General features: G+C 48.7%; 1 protein-coding gene across 5 annotated transcripts in view; it reads left to right on the forward strand.

Annotated features, from left to right (window-relative positions):
* The window catches only part of LOC118214273 (nck-associated protein 5-like), a 195,553-nt gene that overhangs the window by 28,242 nt on the left and 154,128 nt on the right, over nucleotides 1-13,183 (forward strand). The window contains exon 1 of one of the 5 annotated variants that reach the window (XR_004762603.1): nucleotides 10,218-10,417. The exons of 2 other annotated variants lie outside the window; for them this stretch is intronic. Coding sequence is in view for 2 of the 3 variants with exons in the window: in XM_035394120.1 (XP_035250011.1) it covers nucleotides 10,340-10,417 (78 nt within the window). In the remaining variant the exon portion in view is untranslated. Of the gene's footprint in view, nucleotides 1-10,217; nucleotides 10,418-13,183 lie in introns of those variants that run through there. 2 more of the 5 variants (XM_035394120.1, XM_035394116.1) reach the window with 2 other exon arrangements.

The following is a 13,183-nucleotide window of genomic DNA, read 5'->3' on the forward strand; positions in this document are numbered from 1 at the left end:
AGGGAGGCTACTGAGAGGACAGAGAAATGGAGTGTTTGGATTAAAAAAAAGATTCTCATGAAAACTGAAAAATGAGCAACCGCTTTTTAGCGTATCTCGAGCAGGCTATGACTCATTTGATGTATGGTCTGACAGCGTTCCCGTGGAAATGGTGTGGATAGGATGTGGGCCGGGGCTCTGACAGCCCTAACAGTTTATATTATGTGCCGAGTGAGTCAGTGTCGGAACAATGGGCTGTTCCATCAGACGTCTGCTGGGATGCACGAACACGGAGGCCGGTCTCTGCCGTACCCAGCGCTCCACATTCACCACGGTGCCTAATGGTGTGTTCATGTTTTAATTTACTCAGTGGTGCATTCACGCACTGACACAGCCGGTGAAAAGCAATTGAAAACGCTCTCGGGGGGGTGTGTTCGTACCTGCGTGTTTTGGGGCGGGGGCCGTTGTCAGTGGTGTGAGTTAATAATTGAGTTCTCCAGGTCCCTGGTTAAATGTTCTCCATTTAATATAGAATTGTGTTCTGTAAACAAGGTCCCTGCCCGTGCTCCTATTGGGCGTGTTTATTGTGCAGAGTTCCCAGCTGTGGGTTCAGAAAGCCTGTCTTCATGCGTACGTTTTATTATTTTTTTAATGTGTTATTTTTTTACAGGCTCCCGTCTACATGTTGTTTTATTGGTCTGTACAGCCCAGCTCGCTCCCCGCAGGACAGACCATTAAAAAAGCACAGAAACGGGCACCATACCAAATAAAGCCAAATTAGTTTAGTCTACGCTAAATTTAAGTGCAAATGAATTGGAGGATACCCTGGCGCGGGGTCTGCAGAGCAAATGAGCCTTTTCTCCACCCCCGGGCGCCGTGGGTGCCAAGCCGGGCCAGGGTGGGGGTGAGGAGGGGGGGAGGGTAGAAGCGGGGGTTGTGTCTGCATCCTGAAATGCAGATAGCAGCATTGTGACTGTTACACTCAGGGGTGCACACACGGAGAGATGTTAATGACTCAACAGACGCGGCAAGAATCAGACCACAGGGCTGTGGAGAGGTCAGCGGCTCCAGGGCCAGGGGGTTGCAGGTTTGAATCTCGGGATGAGACACCGCTGTTCTCTTCTGGTGGCGCATTAGGGAACATTACTGGATGGGGGTACCCCTATGTGCCGCTGCTTTGTTGAAGGGGGCAACTATGAAGAAATTGATCCACAGGTTAAACCTGAGTATGCCGCACCCCTTTACTACTGGGGCTGTTCACCAATACAGGACTGTATCATTAGATAGACGACCAACCCCAACCCCTAAACAATCTTCATATTATTACTGTATGTTGCACTTTAAAGGCTCAGAGTTAAACAGAGGTTGTGTATTTAGGGAACTGGAGTTAAAACCTGAAGGTTGTAAGTTTGAAGCCTCAGAACCTTAATGCCAAGGTGAAAAGGACTGGATGGACTCACTTTCAGAAATGAGCCGGTAATGTGCTTGTATGAATAATGGAAACTACGGTAATAAAAAGTGGGGAGTGGGGACTGGTGCAGCTAGCGGGGTAATGTGGGAAGAGGAGAACCGCGGCTATTCCTCTGAGTTTGAGCGCGGCGTGGCTGAAGACAAAGCCTTAAAGCCCTCTGAGTGGCAGGTGACGCGTCTGGCATACCTGTCGAGGGTCGCCGTGGGAACGGCAGCAGTCCCGGGGCTTCAAGGTCACAGCCGAGGCTTGTGTGGGAGAAAAAAAAGAAAAAGATCCCCTCGAAAGAAATGCTCAAGGCTCACACGAGAGCAGCCCATCCCCCCCCCCCCCCACACACACACCCCCGCCACGTCTCCCATAAACCGTAAACAACCTATTACGGCCTTGGCTAGTCATGTGACTCAAGTTTAATAAACTAAATGGCTTTACCCCATCGATGGCCACATGCTGAGGAAACGAGCAGTCAGCTAGCAAAGTTTGCTCATTAAATGGGTTTGATAATCCTAGATGTTCATTTGAGATAAATGGAGTGCATACCCCCCCTCCCCCCCAGATATAATGGTACGTGCCATATGCTCTGCACTGTGTAAACAGTCTGCTAAAGTGATATCACAGCCCTCCCTTGGTAATATGACCTCTTGCAAAGGAATGTTTGATACTCTAATTGTGTCATTTGGTGGAAGTGAACAGTAGGCTGAGTTATTTCACCCTTGACTTCTAGATGCAGATCTTGTGTGACCGTGACCTGTACAGGTCTCTCCCTTAGTCCCACTGAATGTTGTCAGACACGACGCTTGGATTCAAGTGATTTTATCACCAAGAAGTATGCAAGTATGTCCTTTCAAATCAAAGGTACAAAAATGTTTACCCCCCACCCCACCACCACCACCACCCCCACCCCCCTCCCCCTCCGTGTGGAAAAAAAGTGGATGTAAGCGACCGTGAAATAAGGAGCTGCTGGTGACATGCTTGGTGCGCTGGCTGAGTTATGACTTTGGCTCAACCTTGATATGGTTTCAACATCAAATTTCATATCCCAAGTACGCTCCACAGGAATTTATCCAAAAAGGCATTGGCAGGGAGAAAGCGTGAGCTGCACCCCCCCATAACACAGACGCCTCTACTGCCGTGCTTTATCGCTCCAACACAGAACGTTCCAGAAATTGAGAGTGCGACAGGCATGACTGATTCCCAGCTCCAGTCTGCAGGTGTTAGCCTTGGAGGAGCAGTGCTAGAGCACCGGCGTGTCTGCCTCAGGGCGTCTCAGCCTCAGGGCCTCTCAGTCTAGTGGCCTTTTCCAGGTGGGCGTGAGGACAGCGTCAATCTACCTGAATAAATAAAGCAACACCGATGTCCTTTTACAGGGAGCTTGCAAGTGAGCCGACATTGTTTCATTTAAAGCAGCGTGAAGCCTAAATTTTTTTCTTTAGAAAAATAACTGCATAAGCATTTATTGTGATGTATCACTTTATTAAACAATAATTGTCTCCCTCGTGTGTAGGCTGTAACAGTATGAGGACATAATGGGTTATATTCGCTGTCATTGTCATAAAGCATGGCTATGTCATATGAATATTTTAATACTGTAAAATAAATTAAATAAAAGGGCACTGTGAATTTGATCAGTTTTTCATAGTTTGACCATGGAAAGGTATTGTAGAATTCTGTAGTTCAAACACCTTAAAAGAGAGAGAGGGGTGTGTTTGACATGCAGTCTGTTATTCACAGGAATGGCTCAGATCTTATCGTAACGACGGAGGGCGAGAGAGTGGGGAAGCGGGGTGAAAAAATGCAGGTGGACTTTCTCATGACCTCATTTTCTCTGCTGGAAAACCCGAAACAGCTGCTCGTGAGGGTGCTGTTTACGCTGCTCTCCCTCGGAGGTTACCGGTGCGGCGTGCTCGGCGACGAGACGCCCCTGAGCTAGCTGAGAGACGGCACATGGCATGCGGCCTCAATTTAGAGAGGGCATTCTAGGGCAGCCTTTTTCTTTGTATTGTTCTGCTTTGAACTCTGATGATTGCTCTATGAGGAAATAAAACCCCAGGAGACGTCTCTGGTTGGCGATACCGTGCGTCTCTATGCAAAGTGCCGTTAGGCCAAATGTATTTCACTTGCAAGGCATGCTCACTCAGAAATAAAGATGCAAACTGACAAATCCACATGATGAGGGGTGCCACTACCCCCAAGGAGTGTAACTGACTCAACTTTATGAGGGAAATTAGTGGGCAAAGGACATTTGTGTACTTATTTTATGAAAAAATGCAGTTTTAGGATAATCAGGATAAGTCCAGGATTGCTAACATTCCAAGAAAAAATACTTTGGACCTAATGGCTTCAATCCATCTATACAATACCCCTGTGAGGTTTCAGGTTTAAACTAAATGCTTTCCAACAGTTTATTCTCATACTTATGGACTTTTCTCATAATACCTGCATTTATATTTAAGCCATCATTAGCTGTACATGTAAAAACATAATTGCACTGTGGCCCTGCTGATGTGTATAAACATTTTCAGGGAGCAGCCCCGGGTGCCCTGCTGCAGCCCCGGCCTGGGAGACCAGTTGGCTCGCTTTCTGTTCTTTCTTTTGTTTTGATTTGGCAAATTCTTCAGGGAAATGCCTCAGAATTCATCAGAAAACCGTGCGCCTGTGAAATATAACGGTCGTGTTTTTCGATTGGTTGCGGCAGCGCCTTGAGCCAAGCACTACGGCTGACCTGTTTAGTTTACTGTACTGTGTTGGCTTGGCAGCAGGCCGTTCCCCCTCCTCCTCCTCCTCCTCCTCCTCCTCCTCCTGCTTCGGTTCGAGAGGAGCGAGCCCTGCGCACCCTCTGGCTCTCGTTTTTATCGCCGTTTCCTTCAGCACCGAAAGCCGAACGCGGATTTCCAGATAATTCCTTTCGTTAATGCTGTCGTTATGGGCGTCGTTATGGGCGTCGTTAAAGCGCCAGCGCTGAGCTGCGGCGTCCCGCCGTGCGGTGCGGCTGAAAACAGCCCCGCTGCTTCTCGGGAATCGAGCGCACTCAAATGAGCTTGTGCAGGACGAGTAGAACACAGATTTCTCATTAAGCCTGATGGAAGAGGGATGTTAGCAGACGGCGCGGCGGCTAGGCTCCTGGAGTCTTCTGCCTCCTTGCCAAGCAGGATAGGGGCGAGCTGGGGCGAGCTTTGTTTTTAAGGTGAACTGTTGCTCTGATGTTGCCCCGGGGACGTTTGGGCTGTCCTAATTGGAGGATAGGTGCTGTTCCCACAGCTGCGATTGGATGGTGGTTCCCCCTCCCCCGAGTCCAGTGAGGTGTTCCTTTGTGCTCCCCCCACCCCCCCAATCCCACCGCTTCCAGTGTCAAGAGGCCCCCAATTAGTCACTTGTTGGCTCTTCTGTCATAGTGAAGATCAAAGCCCTGACTACAGCCCGTGGCTCAAACTAACCAGCCCTTCTGCTTAGCCTCTCTGCGGGGGCTTCATCTACACCCCAGCTGGACCTCCGCTTCCCCCAAGGCCTACGGGTGGTCTTTAATCGGCCAGGTATTAGAAGCAGAGGGCGTTCAAGATCCGGCTTGACAGAGTGCTGGTTATGCTCTGGAGTCTGGACCTGGGGGTCTCTATCCTGGCCCTGGAGCTCTGGAGGGTCTGCTGGTTTTCACTCTTACTCAGCACTGATGGTTACCTTTTCTCACCACACCTGGTTTCTTGGGCCTGAATAGAAACCCGTAGATCCTGTTGCTCTCCAGGACCAGGCAGGAGGCAAAGTGGGGTGCCCCGGGGGGATAAATGGTATGTTGCTGTCATACATTCTACAAGGTCATGTGAGATACCTGTAGATGTGCAAGTTGCAGTCTACAAGTCTGAAATAATGTCAGTAGGAGCATCAGGCTGTAGCACTGGGTAACTTCCCCTGTGCCTGGAAGGCTGCAGGTTTGAATCTCAGGTGGAGCTCTGCTGTTTTATTCTGGAACACGGTACCTGCATATATACCTGTGTAACGTCTGTAAATATCAAATTTATATTTGTGAAATTATACTTTGTGAAGTTATGTTTGAAATGGGTCCGTGGTGAGATGCAAAGGCAACATTTAAATACATAAATATATGCATGTACAGTCATGTTGTTGAAAATGACACTTCAGTGGCTTAGTGACATGGAGGGATGGATAGAAGGAAAGAGAGCATGTTGTACCCTTTGCATAGTAAATGAGTAGTAATGACCTGCATGAAAAACCTTAGGTTGCAGCCCTAGTGCTGGTGCATACCTGTCCAGGGCATTTGCGATTAATAATCGTGGGGTTTGCAGGTTTATGCTTGTTCATGATGTCATCATTTTACTTAATCTGCAACCTGGCACCTTCCCTGCATTTTTAGGAAATGAGTTGGAGAGCACACTGCTGAGCGCTATGTGCTGTCAATTTAGCGTAGGGTGGGTTGGTGGTGGTGCGGGGCTGAAGTTCATGTGTAACCTGACCCTCCCACCCCTAAAGGAAGGTGAGGAGCGGGTGTGTGGTGTGCTTGGGCAGCCGCAGGACTGTGGGAGATGAGCGCTTTACGCTGGGGCATGGTTAGCGCGCTGCTGCTCAGCCAGCCGCGCGACAGTTAGCGGCAGTTCGTCTCCCATTCCCACACCCCCCATCCAGCACTATGTGGGACAGAGCTGCCCGTGCCTGAGTGAATGAGAGAAACCCAGCTCAGTGAAGGTAACAGGATTGGACATTGGGATTGGGTGTGTGTGTGTGTATGTCTGTATGTATGTGTGTGTGTGTGTGTGAAAGAAACAAATTTATTTTGGATCTTTTTAGTTAGCATGAAATTGTGTAGTTGTCGAATGTATACTGTGTGTGTGTGTGTGTGTGTGTGTGAAAGAGAGGAGAGAGAGAGGGAGAGACAGAGAGAGAGAGAGAGCTTGCTTACTGGATTCACAGAAAAACATTGCTGAGAGTTTTAAAACACGATTATTAGGACACAAGTTGGATGGGATTGTTGAATGTTTCTTGGAGTCACAGATTTTTTTGATTGATTGGTCCTTCACTTCTTCTTTCACTGAATGATGCAGGTGCTGTAGCACGCAGAGTTTGACGTAGAACCTGCCTTCTGGGGGTGTTCTCTGTGAACTTGGAATGTATGTGTCAGAGCAGTAGATCTGAGTCAAAGAGCCTGTAACTGTCCTGATCACACCTGAGCACCTCTCTGTGAGGTGAGTTCCTGCTCCGGGTGTGAGGCCCTACCCTTGGTCTCGCATTGAGGTGTTGGTTGGTGGATGAAACTCAGGACCTGGTAGAGTATAGCTACCGCAACAGCATTCAGGTACTGTTCAACATGCGTCTTTATCATTGTATTCCAATTAATTTAAAACAGGTGTGTCTTATGAAGGAGAATCAGCTGAACTTTTGTAAAATTGTGGTCTAAAGAATTTATATTATTTTTTTATAAATCAAAATTTTAAAGATATATAATTTTTAGTCACAGATTCTTGCATCACTCTTTCTTTTGTGTTCTTTCTGTGTTAATTTCATGATACCATTCAGGTTTGTAACTTGATATGACCATGAGTGAATGGAGAAATTCACATGAATGCACTGTGTAATTTAACCCTTGTTTACACGCCTCAGATAACTGCGAAATGTTCTGCTACTTCCTGTTCATTAGTTCTTGGTGTTATTAATGGGCTATGCTTTTTGGTACTTGAGGTACATGTGGTTCAGGTAGAAGGTAGAGGCTTTTGATACACAATAAAAAAACAGTCTGTCTGCCCCGGGACTAAGAGACAGGTCCGGCTAATGCAGAACATTTTTAGAATGTTAGGGAACATCCTACTTAGATTCCCATTTGCTTGTGAGAGAACGCTATAATGAGAATGTTCCCAAAACAGCCGCAGGACCTTAAACATTTTCCCTAACCTTTTGGGAAGTGTTGTGGAACGTGACACAGTGAAGGTGAAGGGAGAGAGCAGAAGTACAGAGGCGCTTTAGCAGGTCTCTCCTCCTCGTTTGTTTATGAAATGGCCCAGGGCTCTTCCTGGGCAGCCCTAGCTCCCCTTTTTTGGGCGTTAAGCATGTCAGGCCGACAGACTTGCAGGTGAGTGCCCTTCTCATGTACCTGCTGATGATCGCCACAGACAGAGACAGGTTTTTCGGGGTCAGACAGTTGGAGGAAAGCTCGATCTCACCGATTGCTAGTCACCCCTGCCCAATGCGGACAAGGTCAGTGGGCAGAGAAGGTCATTTGTGTCGTTTTTCCAGCAGCACAGTGGAGATGAGGGCATTTTGCGCATTGGTTTTAGAGCCCGGTGTTGCTTACTGCGTTAAAACCCACGGCACATTTAAAGGGCACATTAGCCCTTCTCTGGAAAACAATCAGCAGTTTACAATTATCCTGTAACAGCTAAGTGGAGCTTGAAATCGTTTTTCGGGGAAAAAGGTGCAAAGTATTTAAAGAATGAACCCTGGGGACAGTATTTAATGGAACGCACCCGGCCCATACCGAGTAAACAACTCTCACAAGTCTGATACAAAATAAATACCTGTTACACCCTACCAAATACTTTCACTTAGAAAACAGCCACACATTACCACCCAGTGTACCAATTCAATGCCACTATTGCATCCATGTTAGTTGCTGATATCCTTACTGTCTTTATATTCTGAATTCTGTCATTAGCATCTGTATGGCCAATCGACATTACATGCCATTGTGTAGCGATAATGCGACATGTATACAGGAGTCACTGAGTGCATATAATTTATGAAACAAGTTAAAGGTTGCCTAATCTAGGTTACGTGTTGGATTCACTGCCAGGGCTGTGTTTAATGGCTATCAGCATGGGCGTTTCTGCCTGACGACACAGTGTTACTCACCTCTCGGTTATGGTGAAGACATGCTGGCGGTAGGGTGTGCGTTTCCCGCCGGAATGAGGAACATGGCGACAGAGCTGGATTCCTTTGGGCTCGCCGTTCAGGCCTGCTGTCTGACGAGGCGGAACACGACCGCAGGCCAATCCCAGCATCCCCTGCAAGCTTCTGCTCAAGGCAGGGATCTCAGTCAGGCAGAGCCATCAGTCAGACTCAATCAATCAATCAATTTCCTGTCTCTATTTCGTATAGTGCCTATTACAAAACACTATTGACATTGAAATTTTTATTTGCGTTGCATTTATCACAAATGAAATGGTCACATCTTTGATGTTGTGTGTTTGTGTGGGTTTTAATGTTCATATAAACATGCGTAATATGCTTCAGCATAAGTTAATGTTAATCTAGTCGTAACCTTTAGCCTCATATCCAGAACTTTAGAAAGGCTCAGCACATGTGTTTGTGTGTGCATTAGGTACGACTATTGACATAGTTCTGTTGTCTGCATTGCGCAAGGTTTATTTAATGCATAACATCACGTTTTGATTATTTTAATTTTAACAAATGACGGCGGCAAAGAAAATGGCTTACGGCTCTTGTCTGTATAAACAAAAGCCTTCTTTAACATCTTTGTTTCGGTACCCAAGAAACTAAAAGACAAAAGGGAATGGGCGTGGTGTCTGTTACTCACACAAATGGTATTTGCATACTAACTACTGCATACGTGACTGAAGCCCGTTTCATCATTTCCTAAGATATTTTTCCCTAGGCCAGGCAAAGCCTGTTTAATGGGGGGAGGGGGATGCGGCTGATGGAAACTCTCTGTTCACTTCAGAACATGTAGCATTACAGTTTATAATGACCGTATTTAGCTATGCTGACTCCAGATTTGTAGCGCTCCAGTGCCCTTGTGGTTAGACTCTGCGGTTGCTGTGACCCTGCGAGGCTGGGGTTCGGTCCCCAGTTGAGTCACGGCAAAGACTTTCTGCCTCTCTGCTTGTCACTCAGCATTACCGAGCGGTGGATTATGGGTAATGGCCTGCCGATTGGCTGGGGGCGGGGTTGTGTGCTGCTGAAGTCACGATGAGCCGAGACTGTGGAACGTCCAGAGGAAGTGTAACAGAAAGCTGCCGCCTGAGAAAACACTGTCACCCTAACGAAGCGCGCCTCTCCAGAAGAAATGTCAAAATCCTGTGACTTAAACCAGCTGGGGGGATTCGTATTTATGCAATTTCATGTCAGAGTGTAGTCGTACTGCACTGCTGGCATCCCCCCCTGGATTTCAGACATTCCAGAGGTCTCTCTCTCTCTCTCTCTCTCTCTCTCTCTCTCTCTCTCTCTGTTTTAATAACATTCAAAGTCAAATTCAAATGCACTGGCTTTGCATAACAAGAGAACAGCTGAATTTAAAATGGGATTCCATTCTCTTCTCGATCTCTGTCTCTCTGTCTTGTCTCTGCTGGTTGCCTCCTTCACGCAGCCCTACTTGACATCTCCTGTGGCTGTGATCACGGGAGATAGACGGTGAGAGAGAGCGTGATCACAGAGAGACTGAACTGCAGTCTGTGAGTAGCCAGCAGGGAGCGGAGCTGTTCTGTGTGGGGGGAGGGGGGGGGGGCAGGGCAGGGCGGGGCAGGGCAGGGGGTGCGTGTGTGCTCTGCACATGTTAATGTTTCATATTCCCACTCATCCCCCCCTGCCCCCCCCACACACTTGCACCGACATGCCTCAAAGTCTGCTGCCTCTAGGGTCCCCAAACAGGTGATTTAATCCAACAAGACAAACTGCTTAAATATTGAGGAGCGGAAGGGAGGGTCCGTCTTGCAAGGGGGGGGGGGGGGGGGCGGTGGAGGCAGGGCTTTCTGCATCATCACTACCACCGCTGTCATCATCGTCATCTTCGTCCTCGGCAGCAGCGGCTGCATTCCAGCACGAGCGCTCCCTCTGCACGCAGGGGCGGAGGGGGAGGGAGAGAGAGAGCGGGAGAGGAGAGAGAAAAGAGGAGAACAGGGGAGGAAGAAGAGGCGGAAGAGGAAAGACTGGAAGGCGATGAGCCGTTCGGGAGAGCGCGCCTTCGCGTCCGTCCGGGGGAGGCTCCGCGACGTTCCGCTGCTCCGGCTCCTCGCGGTGAGTCCGTCGGGCGGCTCTTACCGCGCGCTGGCGGGCACCTGCGCGGTCAACCGGAGAGACCGTAGGTGACCGCGCCTGTCTGCCATCCTGTTCTTTATGTAGGTCACTGCCTTCCTCAGACTGCCGCGGAGAACGCCCAAGAACCTGCGCCCTCTTTCAGTATCCCGCAAGTCTCGCAGGCGGGGTGACGGGAGGGCGACTTGCCTGTAGCTTTCGGTTTTAAACGGATTTTGATTAGAGGAGGGTCTGCTTGAGAGCTGGACCAGGTTGTTGGTCGTTTTGTGTGCTTGTGGTCTCTGGCCGAATAACGGTGAGCAATGGCTTCGCTGTGCGAGAAAAGCAATGGTTCTGTGATGGGAAAACACCGCAGCGGTTTTACAATGGGGACATTCTTAGGTGTGGCTACTGTTTTACGTAAAATGTGCGATAGAAAACATCTCAGACTGGTGGCAAAGGTGGGGTGGCAAATTAGTTTAAAACAAAAAAAATGCAGAGCAGGAATTCAAAAAGTAATAGAAAGGATCTGTTTATCAGCCATTCTTTCATTCTCTCCATCTCTTTCCCTGTACCTTTGTCCCTGGTCAAATCCCACACACGCTGCTGCTTTGAATTATTTACCTGATTGGTTAAAACTGAAGCTGCTGAGTCTGGTGCTGGGAGAGGGACAGACAGAGAATGAGACTCAACATGCGGGCCTGCAGCTTGATTGGTCCCACAGTGCACAGGCAAGCTTCATTTAAAAGAAAGGGGGGAAAAGCTGAAGCCCAGGGATAGCATTCAGGTTGCCGTGCTAAGAGGTCATAAGTCATCCTTCGGCGAGGCCTGTTTCCAGGCACGCGTGGTGTTAGGTACACCTGGCCTTAGCGAAGGGCTTCTTCAAACGTCTGTAGGGTTCTGTCGTAGGGTGGATTATAGAGCCGGCTTTTGAAAAACACCCAATGGCACACAGCTTCAAAGGTGTGATTTCCCAGTGTGGTTTCCTCTGCTCTTTCAGATCCGCTGCTTTCCTGGTCCCTCAGGAAGTAGCCGTGAACGCGGCTTTGTGCCCGGGTGGCGTCTGGGCCGTGTCACAGACAGCCCGCGATAAGTGCGGTAAATAAACACGGGGGTCCGAGGAACACGTTGTTTTTCTTCGAAAGATTGCGGCGGGCCGCGGTTGACCTTCAGATCACCGGATAGCCGCGTCCTCCGGGGACTGGCCACACTTGAGGCCACAACTGGACGCTTTGCCCACACATGCGATAGACGTACGGGTTGGATTTAAGTAGTTTTTAAACCTTTTATCCCAGGTTTTCCCAGATTCCCTTGTCCCCCAATGTAAACTGTCTAGTTGTATTAGTGAGCCTGACTCTTCCCCTGTCTGCTCGGTAGTTTGTGCACTTTCAGAACCCCTGCTGAGCAGCCTTTGTGTGAGAGGAATACACTGCCGAATATGTCCCATCCCTGAAAATGTACACTTCCTTATGTACGACTGGAGGAAGGCAATGAATGCACTTCCTGCCAATAAAGCACTGGTGGTACAATCGGGGAAGCAGAGAGACGGAGGGGCAGTGATAAGGAGAGAGATATAGGAGATGCTTTAGCATGTCTCTGGTTTGCTTTCTGGCAGGTCTGAACATTAGGGCTTGATTTCTGGCAGCAGGGTGAGAACAGTGTTTAGCTGGGGCTCTGGCTTCGGTCAGGATTTTGACAACATTTTGGATCCGTTTATATGGCTGTAGCTGGCTGAAGTGCGTAGCTCCTAAAGGCCACTCTGTGTACTGCCCAGGCTGCACAGGTGCCATGGATGCTGGGTTGGGAGCACTTCAGCTCGGTGATAAGCTCTGTAGTTAGGTCTTACCCGGTGAGCAGAACCTAGGCTCGGACACACCCTCTTCCTTATCGGCACTGCTACCAGCTGCAGCCAACCCTGATCTAACCCTAACCCGATCACCCCGATCACATGCTCCACTCCTGCCCTGTACAGCACACATCTATCTGTCCTCACACGTCCCTCACAGCCCACTTCTCAGCTGTGTGTCTGTGCTGCTCTCGGAATGCTGTGCTTCTGCACGTACACTCCCACTGACTGGGCTGTGTTCTTATTGTTGAATTATTATTAAACATAATAATAATAATTTGTGTCATGTGGGCTGTAGGAATGGGGAAGCTTGAATTTCGTTTGAAGGAAAGTGGTCATTGATTTTTACATTCTTCAAATATTATTCTCCCGACCATAAGCGTTCCGCTGAATCTCGTCCAGCGGTGAAAATCTGTTTCCGCTGCGTGCTGTGTAGCAGCGGCCCCAGTAGTGCCTGCGTGTGGCCAGAAATGTGTCTGCTTTGAGACGTGGAGCTGTGTTAATGTGCTGTGTTGTAATAAGGTGCTTGTTTCCAGCAGACACGTTCTCTCTGACATGGCTAATGTGTCCTGTCAGAAGCGTTGAGCTCAGGTTTAGTAAAAAAGCACACACTCCAGGACCCCCCCCCCCCCTTCCTGCACGTTTGCGTAGGGTGTGTTGACCTTTAAGTCTGACACACCGCTTTCTCTGTAAACTACGTCTGCAAACACTGTGTGTGTGTGTGTGTGTGTGTGTGCGCGTGCCCGTGTGTGTGCATGTGTTTGCACCTGAATGTGTGTTGGGGGGGGGGGGGGGGGGGGTGGAGCAGAGTCTTTTTGCTGTCTAACCTCGTTTCCGATGTCAGTTTAATTTTTAATCTAATCTTCAGCATTTTCCAGAATATCAGCCTGGACAGATCTCTAGTGGCAGGAAGTTAATATGTC

This window comes from Anguilla anguilla, chromosome 15 (assembly GCF_013347855.1).
Source record: "Anguilla anguilla isolate fAngAng1 chromosome 15, fAngAng1.pri, whole genome shotgun sequence".
Classification (NCBI taxonomy): domain Eukaryota; kingdom Metazoa; phylum Chordata; class Actinopteri; order Anguilliformes; family Anguillidae; genus Anguilla; species Anguilla anguilla.